The sequence below is a fragment of the Geotrypetes seraphini genome, chromosome 4 (genome assembly GCF_902459505.1).
Source record: "Geotrypetes seraphini chromosome 4, aGeoSer1.1, whole genome shotgun sequence".
NCBI lineage: Eukaryota > Metazoa > Chordata > Amphibia > Gymnophiona > Dermophiidae > Geotrypetes > Geotrypetes seraphini.
The window spans coordinates 258,487,909-258,504,717 of NC_047087.1; the positions used below are offsets into that span (position 1 = coordinate 258,487,909).

Genomic DNA, 16,809 nt, shown 5'->3' on the forward strand with positions numbered 1-16,809 from the left:
AGATTGCTTTTGTTCCTTCTCTAGTAGTAGGAATTTGGTTTTCTCTGCATTCAGTTTCAATTTATGGTTCTTCATCCATTTTTCTACAGTTTCCAGTGTTGTTATCAGGTGTTCATTGGAGCTGGGGTCTTGTATGTCAAATGGGAGAATGATGGTTATGTCATCTGCGTAACTGAAAGATGTTATATTTAGGGCGTCTAGGGCAGTGCCTAAGGAAGCTATGAAGAGGTTGAATAGTATGGGTGATAGTGGGGATCCTTGTGGTACTCCGCAGGGGTTTGTCCAGGGTCACGTTAAGACTAGGAGCAGCGAAGCAGAGCTCCGTGCTCAACCAGGTCCTAGGGTGTGCGGCCATTAAGCTCAATCTTGCTAGGCAACCTCAATAAGAGACCAGGTACATCAGCCTGAACAACCTCCTGAAAAAAATTACTGGATTTTCTTTCCCTGTTGGCAGGAGGGAATAACACCCACTTGCTCAGAACGGTGCAGTCAGAGGACAAGGAAACTACCATTACAGAGTAATAGAAAACGTTATTGGTGGCATCTCTGTTACACATTCAGATTCCAAAAGCCTACAATCAACCTCAATCCCCACACCACAGAGAAAGAATATATCTCTCCTGAAAGTTCATAAACTCGTCAAATACCCCAACTGTACATAAACTAAAAACGTAATGAAAAGAAGCAGACAGCTGAGTTTACTTCAACAGGCATATGAGCATGCGTACTGTGTAGTCCCTTCTATTTCTCTGTGCATGCCGCTCCACGTACGTGACGTTGTCGGTGAAGCTGCGCGCGCACACGCAGAAGCGGCAAATTACGTGATCAGTGGGCCTGCGGCTCTAGTCGTTCAGTAGTGGATCGGGCTGGAGGGTGGCACTGTTTGGAATCCTCGGCGTCGTTCTTTCTCCCCCGTTACCTTTGTAATCGAAGCGCTGGTAATGGGGTGAGCGCTCTAGCGTCTCTGTCACGCGGAGACGGCGGCAGGTCCCGAGAGCAGCGCGCGGGGGGGCCCCCCGAGTGCGGCCCCTGGCCGAGCGCTCTGGCAGGCCATGGTGAGCGGCTCTCGGTGACTGTCGTGGCCTCCGCCGCCGCAACCGGTAGGGGGAAGTGCGGCCTGGGCCCAGCTCAGGCCCCGCGCGGACCCCCGGGCTCGACGTCTTCACTTCCGCTAGCTAGCAGTGGCGGCGGGGAGTGGTGGTGGAGGATGTCGGGCCGCCGCTGCGCTGGAGCTTCGGGCCCGGCGGAGGTAGTGGGTTGCGGGGAACCGGCCCGGGAGCTCTTTGAGGCCTGCAGGAACGGAGACGTGGAACGGGTGAAGAAGCTGGTGAACACTGATAACGTGAACAGTCGCGATACTGCGGGCCGGAAGTCCACCCCGTTGCACTTCGCAGCAGGTAAGCACTGCGGCCTGGAGACTCGGGACTGCCCCCCTCCCCCCCACTCCCTGGAAAATCGGAGCTCTGGGGGCCCGCAATAGGAACGAAAGTTACGCAAGCCTCGACATTTCTCCACTAATAGTTGGGTTGATTTCCTTATTTCTATCGGGAAACCACATGAACTTCTTCATTCTATAATGTGGAGAAAACTGTTTATAATTTTGACGTTTGATTTGTAGTAGTAGTAAGTTTTGAAAATTGTTGTGTTGGATGTTAACACTTCACTGATTTGATCCCTGTTTCACAATTGATTGATTACTGCTTCGTAGGTATAACCAATTTTTTTTTTAAATATAGTGCTTGTCATGTACTTGTTCCTGTTTTAGGATGATTTTTGATGTAACTACTTAATGTGCGGTCTAACTTTCCAAGGCAGCTTACTTTTGTAACACCATCTCAGATGGAATGGAATCTATTGAACCATTCTGCTCTGTGTGATGTCATTTGTCAAATCATGGGTAATATAGACCAAGTAAGTCCTGGTAATCTGGAAATGGATCAATCTAAATAATTTTAGTATTGTACTTAAAGTATTGTGGTAGTCATAGTAATCCACTAGATAAGATAGAAATAAGTAAGTTGTAGATGTTAAATAAAACATCTCTCTAATCTGGACATTGAGCCATAGTTTAGCCAAATAACATGAAAAAGCCAAAAGTGCTGGATCTTTATTCCTTTACATTTTGTAAAAATTCTAAGAACTCATGAAGTCTACTGCTGGAGAGCATAAGGGTTGTTTACTGGGTCAGACCAAGAGTCAATTTAGCCCCATACCCTGTTTCTAACAGTGATTTAAGTCTAGGTTACAAGTACCTGATGGGGTCCCAAAAAGTAGCAAGCTTCCATGCTACTTAACCTCAGGAATAATTGTACATAAAATACAGTTTCACCATGGAGTGTTAGTTATAATATTCTGTTTCATTCTCTACACTTTTCCAATAATTTCTAACATTATGTTTTTGACCACTACCTTAAATTGAGCAGAAGATTTTAATGATGTCCATGATGATTCCTAAATTCTTTTCTTCAGCGGTGACTCCTAATGTAGAACCTAGTATGCATCTACACTTTGGATTATTCCCTGTATACCTCACTTTGCACTTGCCCACATTAAATTTCATATGCCATTTGGATGTCCATCTTCCCAAGATTCTACTGATTTAACAACTTTGAATAGTTTTGCCATCTGCAAACTTGTTCATCCTGCTTATCCCCATTTCCAGATCATTTCTAAATATGTTAACCAGTCCTATTAGTGATCCTTATGGCACTCCGCTATTCATCTTCTTACATTGAAAAAATTGGCCATCTAATCCTACTCTGTGTTCTTTTAACCATTTTCTAATCTGTAAATGAACATTGCTTCTTCTCATGACTTTTTAATTTTTTCAGGAGTTTCTCATGAGGGAAAATCAAGACATTTGTTTATTCAACCCTTGAAATAAAAAAAAGCAAATTAGTGAGACAAGCCTTCTCTTGGCTGAATCCATTTTGACTGTCCCATTAAATTGTATTTGTGTTCAGTCATTTTCCCCCCTTTTACAAAAATGTAGTATGGTTTTTAGCACCAGTCGTGGCTGTAACAGCTCCGATGCTCATAGGAATTCTATGAGCAGCCTTGGCAGTAACAGCTAAGTCGGTGCTAAAAACCGCACTACGGTTTTTTTAAAAGGGGGTTTTGTTATTTACCATTTTGCCAGACACTAATGTTGGGTTTACTGATATCTAGGGCTCCTTTTACAAAGGCGCGCTAGGGTCTTAACGCGCGCAATAGCTCGCGTTAATTCCCGAGCGCGCTAGCCACTACCGCCTCCTTTTTAGGAGGCAGTAGATTTTCGGCTATCGCACGCACGCTCAAAACCCTAGCGCACCTTTGTAAAAGGAGCTCCTAGTTTTAGATCACCAGAGAAACACCTTTAAAAAAAATTAATGTTATTAGCCATCTTCTAGTCTTCAGGTACAGTGGATGATTTTAATAACAGGTTACAGAGTACCCTTCATTTTTGAGTTCTTTGAGAACCTTGAGGTGTACAGTCATGTGAAAAATTAGGACATGTGAAAAAATTAGGACCCAATGAAATATTCAATTCTTTCTTAAGAAATGGTTACATATTGATGTCAAATCTTCTTTTTTTAAAAAAAATTTATCTCAGGAAAAGAAAGTGATGTAATTGCAGGTAATCAATTTGGTGACACAGTAACATACAAAAAATTAACTATGGATCCTACAAAAAAATTAAAATCAATCATCAATAAAATAACTGAAGGATTAAAGTCAGGATTTGTCACTAAATCAGAGTTCAATTATTTAAACATTCAACATCCTTCCTTTCCGGTACTATATACAGTACCAAAAATTTATGAAAGCATGGTGAACCCACCCTGCCGCCCTATTATTTCATCTCAGGGATCACTATTGGAACCCTTATCAGTATATGTCAATTGATTTCTAAGGGAGCAAGTAGTCAAACATAAGACATATATAAAAGATACCACGCATTTTTTAAACATTTTGTAATCTATTGACCATTCTGGTCAACATTGGTTAATGGCGACTTTAGACATCAAATCGCTATATACATCAATCCCCCAGAATGAAGCATTAGAAGTTATCAGAGAATCATTAGAAAAACGAGAACGGCCCCATACAGTACCCAGTAAATTTATCACCAGATTAGCAAGGATTTGCTTAAAAAACCAGTAGATCGCAAGGGCGACGTGAGTCGATCGTGGAGCCCATCCTGAGCTCTGCGATACTCGCATTACCTTTGTGTTCTCCCTGCTTCCCTGATGCTGCAAAAACCAGGTGTGTGCACAAGTGCTGGGCCCATAAGCCTTTCCCCCCCCCCCCCCCGACGCCAATTCTGACGTCGGAAAGGAAGTTCTGGGCCAGCCAATCGCTGCCTTGGGGGGGGGAGGTTTGTGGTCCCGCCACTTGTGCAGTGGCTGCACAGGTCTGGCTTTTGCAGCGTTGGGAAGCAAGGAGAAATCTGGTGTTGGGGGGGGGAGGGGAGCAGAGAGAGAAAGAAAGAAAGATGGAAAGGGGGGCAGGGAGAGAGGTAGAAAAAGTTGGGGGAGGGAATGGAGTGTGGCAGGCAGGGAGACAGGAAGAAAAAGTTGGACTCATGAAGGGACAGAGAGAGATGTTGGTTGGGAAATGGAATGAGGTCTGGAGGAGAGGAAACATGCAAGAGGCAGAAAGAAGGGAAGAAATATTGGATGCACAATCAAAAGGAAGTGAAGAGACTCATGAAATCACCAGACAACAAAGGTAGGAAAAATGATTTTATTTTCAATTTAGTGATCAAAATGTGTCAGTTTTGAGAATTTATATCTGTTGTCTATATTTTGCACTATGGCCCCATTTTTACTAAACTATAATAATGGTTTTAGCGCAGGAAGCCTATGAGCGTCGGGAGCAGCACAGGGCATTCAGCGCAGCTCCTTGCGCTAAAAAACGCTATTGCGGTTTAGTAAAAGGGGAGGGGGTATATTTGTTTATTTTTGTATAGTTGTTACTGAGGTGACATTGCATATTAAAGTCATCGGCCTTGACCTCTTTGAAAAAACCTCGTATATAAATTAGAATTAACATTTTCTCTGCATACAATGTGCTTTGTGGTTTTTTTTTTTTTTTATTTTATTGTTGCTAGATCATTTTGACTTGGTCATTATAAAAGTAACTTGCAAGCCTAAAAAGTGTGGGCACTCCTGGTTTGGAATATACATCTTGACAGAGCTGGTGTTGGGCATGGCTGGAACCTCGGACAGAGAGTCTACCAGCTTGGCTGAGCTATCTTCAGTTTCTGGCAGGCTTGGTGCGTGCTTTGGCTAGGGAGCTGAGAACAATTGCCCTAGTTCACCCTCTTAACACCATCCCTAGCATGTATCATGTTGTTTATGTTTTGCATGGGAAGAAATGTCTGTCTTGTTTCTCTGATAAATAGTAACAAATAAATGATGGCAGGATTTACTATACTACATACAAAGGGTTTCATTTAAGTTTATAGTTTGTGGTCAGTTATTCTGTATTTGGCATTTGTGTTCCGTGTGTGTGACAGGTATTCTGTTAGCATGGGGTGTTTTTAAATGTAGCATTCTGTAGTAATTTGGCTTATTCAGTTTACACTATAGATGTATTGACATTTTAGGGTCCCATTGTAACATTTAAGGTACTGTATTTTCATATGTAGGATCCTTGATTTGGAAGTTAGTGCTGGTTTATGCTTGATTTCAGGAATTTATTGTATTTTCTTTTAAAATATCTTGCATTTTAATTGCAATTATTCACTACTGCGCACAGCCTAATTAATTGCAAATAAATTTTTTTAATTTTCCTACAACCCCAGTATCTATATGTTAGAGCAGTGGTTTAGTCAGGGTGGAAAGATATTAAAAACAAAAAAAGTTCTAGCTAAAAACTTAGGACACAAGATACGTTTTGGGTTTATTCTTTATATTTTCTTTTTCATAATCACTTCACTGGTTCCCTATCTGCCTTAGCATACAGTTCACGCTCCTGTTGCTGACCTACAAGCATGTTAATTCTTCTGCACCTCAATATCTCGCTTCTTGTCTCTCCTTATACACCTCCCAAAGAACGTAATTCCAACAGATAAGCTGCTATTAGCTGTACCCTTCTCTTCTACTGCCAGTTCCAGACTTTGTTTCTTTCACCTAGCTGCCCCGTATGCCTGGAATAAATTATCCAAGTTTGTCCACCAAGCCCCTTCCCTACCTTGTTTAAAAGCAGACTGAAAACCCTTCTATCCATAACCCTACTACTCTGACCACCAACACAGCCAGGTTCCCCTTAATTGTATCCATGACATCCTGTTTGTCTGTCTTGTCTGTTTAGATTGTATGCTCTTTCAAGCAGGGACTGTTATTTTGTGACTCTGTACAGCACTGCGTATGTCTGGTGGTGCTATAGTAAAAATAATAGTAGTAATAGTAGTACCAGTGTTGTGCTTTTTAAGTCTCTTTGGACAGGTGCTATCTCAGTATTGAATGATTTGTCCTTTTCTTGCAGGTTTTGGTCGGAAAGATGTGGTAGAATATCTGCTCCAGAGTGGTGCCGATGTCCATGCAAGGGATGATGGGGGTCTCATTCCTTTGCACAATGCCTGTTCTTTTGGTCATGCTGAAGTTGTCAATCTTCTCTTGAGACACGGTGCTGATCCGAATGCTCGAGATAACTGGAACTATACACCTCTTCATGAAGCTGCCATCAAGGGCAAAATAGATGTCTGCATAGGTAAATATTTTTATGACTGAAATATTGCCAAACTATAGTAAAACATGGCCATAGCATGTGCTTATGTGGGCCATTCATGCACAATAAGGATATATTTACTGCATGAGTAAAATGGCCAAATTCTTTTTTTATTTTTTGAATTACAGTATTTTTTGCTCCATAAGACGTACTTTTTCCACCCCCAAAAAGGGGGTGGTAAATGAGGTACATCTTATGGAGCGAATATACCTCCGCCCCCCTCCCCTCATGCCGCTGCTAGTGCTGCTCGTTGCTCCCCCCCACCCGGCATTCTACTGCTGCTCGTCGCCCATAGGAGGTGCCGGTGCCCAAAGATCGTGTTGCTTGCCGGACTGGGCCTTGAGCCTTGACTGGGCCTTAAGCATCCTTTGCTTCTCTGAAGTGGAAAAAGGTGACAGTTAAACAGTTCCTTCTTTTTTTTCCTAAGGTGTGGTCCTCTTATCACACCAGGATTCTAAAAAAACCCACATTAAAAAGCTGACAGTCTGCTAACGCAGCCATTTTGATACGGAATCTAAAAAAAACAAGACATTCTTTAAAAAAATTACACATGCAAATGAGGTTGGGGACAGCAGTGAAGATTCACTAAATTTACATGTGCCCATCGCTGGTGACAGCGATGGTCACATGCGCAGAAATATGCTGTCAAAAAACAAACAAAAAAACACAACAGCGGGAGAAATGCCCACACTTTCCCGCCGCCCTAAAATCCCGGCTGCACACTAAAAATCCCTCTGCAACCACCCTGCCGCGACATAACCACCCCCCTGCAGCAAGAGAGATGCCCACTCTCTCCTGCTGCACTAAAAATTCCAACCACCATACAGGAAGCGACAAACTGCTATGTTAAATTAGTAAGTAAACAACGAAGGAACAATAAGCCGAAGTGGTTCACTACAGAGATCTCGGCCCTTATCAAGGAGAAGAAAAAAGCATTCATCTCTTACAAACAATCAGGGAAACAGGTCTCTAGAGCAGACTACTTGACCAAATCAAAAGCCGTCAAAACGGCAGTCAGGGAGGCTAAGTTTCTCATGGAGGAGTCTCTGGCAAAAAACATCAAGAAGGGAGATAAATCCTTCTTTAGGTATATCAGTGACAGAAGCAAAAACTCAAGCGGGATTGTACGTCTTAGGAAACCAGACGGAGACTATGTGGAAAAGGATTCGGAAAAAGCCCAACTATTAAATGAATACTTCAGCTCAGTCTTCACCCGAGAAGCGCCGGGGCTTGGCCCTCAGCTACAGACAAGGGTTGACTCAGTTGATCCGTTCAGTAACTTCGAGTTTACGCCAAGCAGTGTCTACAGTGAGCTATCAAGGCTCAAGGTTAACAAGGCAATGGGGCCTGACAACCTACACCCCAGGGTGCTAAGGGAGCTGTGTGATGTCCTGGCGGAGCCACTGTCCAAGCTCTTCAACCTCTCCCTTAGCAAAGGCAGCGTTCCGTCGGACTGGAGGACGGCTAACGTCATTCCACTCCACAAGAAAGGCTCCAAGATGGAGACAGCAAACTACAGACCAGTAAGTCTAACATCGATAGTATGCAAACTAATGGAAACTCTGATAAAACACCAATTGGATAAGATCCTAGATGAGGAGAATCTACGGGATCCCCGTCAACATGGATTTACAAAAGGGAGATCGTGCCAATCCAACTTGATCAGCTTCTTTGACTGGGTGACGGGGAAGCTAGATATTGGGGAGTCCCTGGACATCGTGTACCTGGACTTTAGCAAAGCATTTGATAGCGTACCACACCGCAGGTTGCTGAACAAGATGAGTTCTATAGGATTAGGTGACACATTGACGAAATGGGTTGGGAACTGGCTTGGAGGTAGGCTTCAAAGGGTGGTGGTGAACGGCACACCCTCTAAAATGACGGAGGTGATCAGTGGAGTGCCACAGGGCTCGGTCTTGGGCCCAATCCTATTCAACATCTTTATAAGGGACTTGGCAGAAGGGCTTAGGGGTAAAATAACATTATTCGCCGATGACGCCAAACTAAGTAATGTAGTGGGCAAATGCACAATAGATGATGTTTCAATGCCCGACAACATGATGCACGACCTACTCCTACTGGAGTGCTGGTCTAGGTCCTGGCAACTCAGCTTCAATGCCAAAAAATGCAAAGTTATGCACCTGGGCAGCCAAAATCCATGCAAGACTTACACCCTAAATGGCGAGATCCTTACAAGAACTGAAGCAGAACGTGACCTAGGGGTGATCGTCAGTGAGAACATGAAGGCTGCCAATCAAGTGGAGCAAGCTTCATCCAAAGCAAGACAAGTCATGGGTTGCATACGCAGAGGCTTCGTCAGCCGAAAGCCGGAAGTCATTATGCCATTGTATAGATCCATGGTGAGGCCCCACCTGGAATACTGTGTGCAATTCTGGAGACCGCATTATCGTAAGGATGTGCTGAGACTGGAGTCGGTTCAGAGAATGGCCACTCGGATGGTCTCAGGACTCAAGGATCTCCCATACGAGGAACGGTTAAACAAATTGCAGCTATACTCACTCGAGGAGCGCAGAGAGAGGGGGGACATGATCGAGACGTTCAAGTATCTCTCGGGCCGCATAGAGACGGAGGAAGATATCTTCCTCTTCAAGGGTCCCACGACAACAAGAGGGCATCCGTGGAAAATTAGGGGAGGGAAACTACGAGCTGACACCAGGAAATTCTTTTTCACAGAAAGGGTGGTTGATCGCTGGAATAGTCTTCCACTACATGTGATCGAGGCCAGCAGTGTGCCTGATTTTAAGGCCAGATGGGATCGTCACGTGGGATCTATTCACAGGGCAAAAGAAGAGGAGGGATCTATTCACAGGGCAATGGTAGGGGAGGGACATTAGGGTGGGCAGACTGGATGGGCCTTGGCCCTTATCTGCCGTCTATTTCTATGTTTCTATGTTACCCCGCCGCAACCCGATCTCCCCTTGTAGCAGGAAAGATGCCTACTCCTACTGCACTAAAAATCCCAACGTGACCATCCCACCACGACCTGACTACCCCCCTGCAGCAGGAGAGATGCCCACTCTCCCCCGTTTTCAAGTGACCTCCCATCTAAGCCGCCCCCTTCCCTCAACATTGATGAGCTGGAGGGACATGGACAGCCTCCTCCCAACTTCTGTGTCGTCTAAAATGGGCCTTCTCCTCCCCAGTGGATTTTGAGATGCAACGTGGAGGGACCTAAGGCTCTGATTAGCCCAAGTTGTTTAAGGCCCCTCCCATGGGGAGGGGCTTTATACAACCTGGGCCAATCGGCGCCTCAGGCCCCTCCCCAGATACACCAGGAAGAGTCCTAAGACTCTGATTGGCCCAGACACCCCATAGAAGAGGCCTTAGGCATCCGGACCAATCAGAGCCTTAGGACCTGGTGCATCTGGGGAGGGGCCCGAGGCTCTGATTGGCTCAGGATGTATAAAGTGTCGAGGATTTTAGGGCAGCAGGAGAGTGGGTTGTGTTTGCCACCGCTGCAGGGAAGGGGTGTTGTGATGCAGCAGAAAGAATGGGCATCTCTCCCGCTGCATCATAACACAGGGCTTTCTAGCAGTCTCTGACACTGGCCGGCACCCCCGGACCAGTTGCTTTTTTTTGTCACCAAAAGCCAACTCTACTTTTTGAAAATGGCAAACATTTTTTAGGAATCCACTAGAGGGCTCATTTCAATTTTTAAGAACCCATTTGCTTGCCAGTGTCGGAGTTGCTAGAAACTTCGCTAAAGACAGAGATAATCCCTTTTGATAATCCACTGCTAAACTGCTTGCAGGTTAAACCACTGGTAAACAGTTTAACGACAATGTTAAACTTTTGAGAATCTTGCTTTCAGTTATTACCCTCCATTTGTAGGGAGGATTGTGGTTCAGAATACTGTTTTGAGATTTTTGAATGTTAAGGGAAGTCTCTTACATTATTTAGAAACCAGTTTTGATTTCAGATGCTTGATCATCTTGTTATACTTTTTCAGATCTTAAAAAAGGTAAAGCTGCTTTTAGGGCTACCATTGCTTAATGGTTGGAGGAAGCTATATCAACAGCCTATTTGTTGCAGAGTAAAATTGCTCCCATAGATCTTAAAGCTCATTCTACTCAAGCCCTTGCTACTACTGTGGCTAGAGCTCAAGCTTTTTCTGTTGATGAAATTTGCTCTTTGTCTATGTGGTCATCTTGTCATACTTATTCAAAGCATTATCCTTTGGATGTGGCAACTATAGCACAGTCTCCCTTTGGAGTTTTGGTCCTTTGCTGTGGTGTCATACTACCTGTTAACTTGACTGCTTTTCTAATTCCCACAAGTCTGGACTGATCCTTAGATGTCAAGGAAGGGAAAATAAGCTCTTGCCTTTATGATATTTTTTTTTTTTTTCAATCCCAAAGAATCAGTATAAAACCCACCCTTCAAGACCTTTGTGTATATAGTTTCTGGGTTTCTTTGGTTCATAGACACATGTAGTGATGTATTTTCTTCATTTTTCTATTATTTGATTGTTCTGATTATAAGAGGAGGGGAGGAGGCAGGAGTTTTTACTTGCAAGTCTGTTGAGATACTGGCTGAGTCAGAATACACAGTACCTTATAAAGCAGTGTTCTTCAACTGCCGGTCCGTAGAAATTTTCTGCTGGTCCATCGAGCCTAAGACAGTGTTCTTCAGCCGCCGGTACAGTGCGATCAACGCGGCATCTTCGGGCCGGCTTCCTGAGTGCTGAAGTGCACAAAGCCGTGGGAAAAGGCTCCTACACATGGCCTACACCTGAACCGGAAGCCTTCTCTCTGAAGTAGCAACGTCAGAGGGAAGGCTTCCAGATGAGGCGCCGTTGCCCACAGCTTTGTGCAATGCAGCACTTGGGGAGCCTGCCCGAAGACGCTGCGTTGATCGCACAGTGGACCGGCCCAAAGATAACACCAGGGGGCAGGCCAGAAGGCAAGGCACATGGAGGGAGAGAGACAACAACGGTACGGGAAATACTTTTATTTTTTTTATTTAGTGGGTCTGTTCAGGATTTTATTTAGTGATTGATTTGTCTGTTTTTATTAATTTAGTGATTGATTGGTCTGTTCAGGAAGAAATACATTTGTTTCTTTTCCTCTGGGGTTGTACTGCTTGCAGAGTCTTGCATCTTAGCATTTGTTTGTAAATATTAGTACTTTAGGTTTTGGGCCTGCATTTGCATGGGGTTATCTTTTCTGGTAGGCATGAATGTTAAAAAGCATACAGTGTGCTTTGTGTATTTTAATTTTGTGGTTAACCATTATGTGTTGTTAATACAATTATATTGTTTGTGTGTATGTGTATATATGAAAAATGAATGGGAAAAATGGTGTTATAATTAGTACTATTATGGGGCGGGGTCTGGGGTAGAGATGGGCACGACTTAGCCCAGTGTTCTTCAACTGCCGGTCCACAAAACAATTATTTTATTTCCACCGGTCCATAGGTGTCAAAAGGTTGAAGAACACTGCTATAAAGCACAGCTCATTAGTGTTCTCTGTCTCCATCTGCTGACTAGTGAGCATAACCCACAAGTCTGGACTGCTCTTTTAGAATTAAAGGAAAGAAGGGATCAAGTAAGGACAAATTTTTCCTTTTGAAAATGATCTTCTATGAACTACCAGAAGAGTTGTAACTTAAGTGGATCATTACCTGCATTTGGTATTTTTGTAGTACTGCTACAACATGGAGCTGATTCAACTATCCGCAACACAGATGGCCGGACAGCATTAGATTTAGCAGACCAATCAGCAAAAGCAGTGCTGACTGGTAAGTTTTTAAACATTTTTTTCTTATTTGTTACTGAGAGGTTAGACTAAATTTTATAGTTAACTAGGAACTGTTTTGTATCAAATCAAAATGAGTGTTGTAAAAACTCTATTTTATAGATAGCTATAACTTGAAATTTATCATTGAATGCTTCTCAGCAGGACCAGCTTTGTCATATCAATCTCTTAGAACGCAGAGCGATCTTCAATGCTCTCAAAGCTTTTTAGCACATTGTGACCAACCACCACCTCCTAATTCGCAGTGACAACAGGTTGCAATGTATTATATAAACAAGCAAGGAGGCACGGGTTCAGAAGATGGGCGATTGCTTGCAACATATTTTTGAAAGCAGTATACATTCAAGGGGACCATAATTCTCTTGCAGACAGACTCAGCAGGTTTCTTCAACCACATGAGTAGATGCTCAATTCTGCAGTTCTAAATCACATATTCTCTCTCTGGGGGACTCCTCAGATAGACCTGTTTTTGTTCCCCCCACAACCACAAACTACCTCATTTTTTACTCCAGGCAGTACTCTCCCCAACGTCTGAAACCGGATGCGTTTCTTCTAGATTGGACACACAGGTTTCTTTATGCGTTTACTCCAATCCCTCTCATCCTCAAGATGCTTGTCAAGTTCAAACAAGAATTGGCCACCATGATTCTTATAGCTCCTTGCTGGCCCAGGCAATCCTGGTTCTCCCTTCTACTTCAACTCAGTATCAAGGAGCCAATCCCTCTTCCAGTTTCTCCATCTCTTCTCACACAGAGTCATGGATCTCTCCTTCATCCCAATCTTCAGTTGTTACACCTGACAGCTTGGTACCTCTCGGGCTGACATTGGCTGGGGAGCATCTTTCTCATCCTATTAGACTTATTTTAGAAGCATCAAGAAAACCGTCTATGCAGCAGTGTTACTAACAGAAATGGACATGGTTTGCCACTTGGTGTACTCATCATCATCATGATGCCATATACACCTCTATCTCCACAGTATTGGATTATCTTCTATATTTATCCAATTCAGGCCTCAAGACCACTTCGATTTGAGTTCATCTCAGTGCTATCAATGCTTTTCACAGCCCAGTTGATGGTAAACCTCTAACTGCTCATCCTCTGGAGTCCAGATTCATGAAAGGACTTTTCAGTGTCAAACCACCTCCAGCAGTTTCGGATCTCAATGTTGTTTTCTCTAGACTTATGAAGCCTCCTTTTGAGCCAGTATCTTCAGCTCATATAAAATACCTCACTTGGAAAGTGGTTTATATCTTCTCCCTTACTTCTGCTCGAAGAGTAAGTAAACTTCAAGCACTGGTGATGGATCCACCGTTCACAGTGTTCCATCATGACAAAGTTGTGCTTAGCACTGAAAGAGCCCGCAGCTAGGCCCCTTCACTTACCTCTTGGTCTAAGAGAGAATGACCACGCCATATGCTTTAGAATAATGCTGATATTTTAGTTTTATAGGATTATACTTTTAGTGAGTGAACAGCATATAAGGTAATCATAAAGAAGTTCTCAGCATATAATCAGATTAGCACATAGGAGAGAAAGTTACAACATGACAGTGTGCTGGCATCTATTAGTGTAGAAAATGTCTCTGAATCTAAGCTGCATTCTCCACATTTTTATACTTTTTATGATGTCACTAGAGGATCACCTGATGTCTTGTAAATCATAACTAACTTTACCCTGAATATGTCCTATTCCTAAGACCCCTTTCCCTGCTCTCATGAGCCTCAGTTGTTTCCTTGTCCATATAAGGTAATACCTCCTTTTTCTTTCTTCTTTCCTGTGTACCTCTGTAAACAGTGTGCTTCACTCTATAGCCAGTCAATTCCAGTCTGCTTGGTCTGAGCTGTCAGCCAAGGACATATGAAGTCATCTGTACATAAAGTCCAGTGTCCAGCAATGAAAGTTTTTTTTGTTTCCTGAGAAATGAAAACTTCCCCATCCATTTTGTAGACTTTCAGTGTGCACCATTTTGTATGCCTTCTTTATCTCCAGCAACACAGACAGGTCAGTATCATCATTCTGTTCAGCACCCATCTGAAGATCCATCCAAAAGTAGGCACTGAATTTCATATAAATCAATCTATCGTACTTCCAGTGTTCTTTCCTAAGCCTCATTCTCATCCTGGAGAAATGGCTCTTCATGCTCTCGACTGCAAATGAGCCTTGGCTTACTCAACTTTTCATCTCCTTTGATCCTAACAAGTTGGGACATCCTGAATGTAAAAGAACTATATCTACATGGTTAGCGGCTTGTATTACTTTATTTTCAGGCTGGGCTGCAACTGGGAGTTGCATCACAGCCCACAAAGGCTGAGCTATGGCAGCTTCAGTTGCTTTCCTCTTAACTCCTATTGATGAAATCTGTAAAGCTGCTACTTGCTTCTTAGTTCATACATTCACATCTCACTACTGTCTGGAATCTTATTCCAAATGGGATGGTCACTTCAGCCAAGCAGTATTACAAAATTTGTTATCTTAATGGCCAACACTCCCTCCATCCCATTCTAGTAACCTAGGGAGTCCCACAAGTGAGAATATGCTGCCTGCTTGTCCTGGGATAAAGCACAGTTAGTTACTGTAACAGGTGTTATCCAGGGACAGCAGGCACAACTCACCCACCCCCCCTGGTTGGTGTTTTAGCTTTCTTACGGAACTGAGGAGCTGCACGCCTATGTTGGGCAGGAAGGCACTCTTGCATGTGCGGTGCAAGCAGTTTGCAAACTTTCTCAAGTTCTTAAAGTGGTGAAACACTTTTAAATCTGTCCGTACTGGGGCTCCTTGGACTACTTCACCCACATGTGAAAATATCTGCCTGCTGTCCCTGGATAACACCTGTTACAAATAACTGGGCTATTTGTAAAAGTGTGTAATTTTAAAATATATTTTGAAAAAGTCTAGTATTTGCAAAATTGATCTATTAATGTTTGGTAATGGTAATGGTAACAACATTCTCATTCTCCAGCCACAAATAGTTGGTTTCATTTTATCTTGGTACAAGCCAAAATAGAAAAAAAAGAGTGTTGAAATTAACCCATACTTAAAACACATTCATCTACATTCCACATTAATTGCAGTGGTACCTTGGTTTACGAGCATAATTCGTTCCAGAAGCATGCTCGTAATCTAAGGCAGTGGTTCCCAACCCTGTCCTGGAGGAACACCAGGCCAATTGGGTTTTCAGGCTAGCCCTAATGAATATGCATGAAGCAAATTTGCATGCCTATCACTTCCATCATATGCAAATCTCTCTCATGCATATTCATTAGGGCTAGCCTGAAAACCCGATTGGCCTGGTGTTCCTCCAGGACAGGGTTGGGAATCACTGATCTAAGGTACTCGTATATCAAAGCAAAATTCCCCATAGAAAAAAATTGCAATGCTGACAATTCGTTCCACAACCTAAAAGGTGCTAAGGAACTGGGAGGAAGGCGAGGGGTGGCCCGGGGTGTGTGCCTGTTGGGTGCTGCAGTTTGTTGGTGGCCAGACATGCGCAACCATCAGGGTCCCTGTACAGCTGCAGGCAGCGCCACTTGGAGATGCCTCTTCCATCCTTCAGCCAGCCTTCCACACCACATTGGAGAACCCCAGCCCAAGTAGCCGAACACCGTCCTATGTATAATAATGCACAATTTTGACGATTGACATGCGTGATTATATGTAACGCACATGTGGGGCGGCGCTCGGCTACATGTGCTCGGGGGTTCTCCAACGTGGTGCGGATGGCTGGCTGGCGGACGAAAGAGGCATCTCCTTGAAGCGGCGCTGCCTGCAGCTGTAAGTTCTTGTTTATGGTGTCGTTGCTTGGTTTGCAAGACAGAGGTTTGGGAGTGTTTTGCTCGTTTTGCAAAACACTCACAAACTAAGGTTTGACTATACATTTTTTTTGAATACATATAGGAAAACCTTTTCTTAGCACCAGCTCACATTCTACACAATTGGGTTATTAACCCCTCCTACCAATAGATAGAGGCAGAGAAAAATGAGTTTTACCAGTGACCTCACTGATATGACTGATGGTGCTCCATGGAAAAATTCAGTATTTTTCTCTACTTTCCAGCAAGTGGTAGGTCATGCTGTTGGTGTTCTGTCTCTGGCTTAGCTCCTCACTCTGCTGGCTGCAACCGCATGGCATGGTCGAGCTCAACGGCCGCTCTCAGGTTCATGGTCAGAGACCGTACCAGGTATAGTGTGGAACTTGTCTCCACAGCACCCTGTTACACTTGATGTCTCTGGGTGTGGCTTTGGCTTGTTCCCGAGAGATCTCACCTGAGGGATGTGGGTCCCCATTCCTCCCACCCCTCTTGCTTGTTCATCCTGTT

The 16,809-nt window shown here is 43.7% G+C and overlaps 1 protein-coding gene across 1 annotated transcript in view; it reads left to right on the forward strand.

Moving 5' to 3' along the window:
* The first annotated feature begins 762 nt into the window (after positions 1 to 762).
* TNKS2 (tankyrase 2) overlaps positions 763 to 16,809 on the forward strand; it is a 209,129-nt gene continuing 193,082 nt past the window's right edge. The window contains exons 1-3 of the mRNA XM_033941178.1: positions 763 to 1,397; positions 6,472 to 6,696; positions 12,379 to 12,474. Coding sequence (XP_033797069.1) covers positions 1,208 to 1,397; positions 6,472 to 6,696; positions 12,379 to 12,474 — 511 coding nt within the window. The 5' untranslated portion in view covers positions 763 to 1,207. The remainder of the gene's footprint in view (positions 1,398 to 6,471; positions 6,697 to 12,378; positions 12,475 to 16,809) is intronic.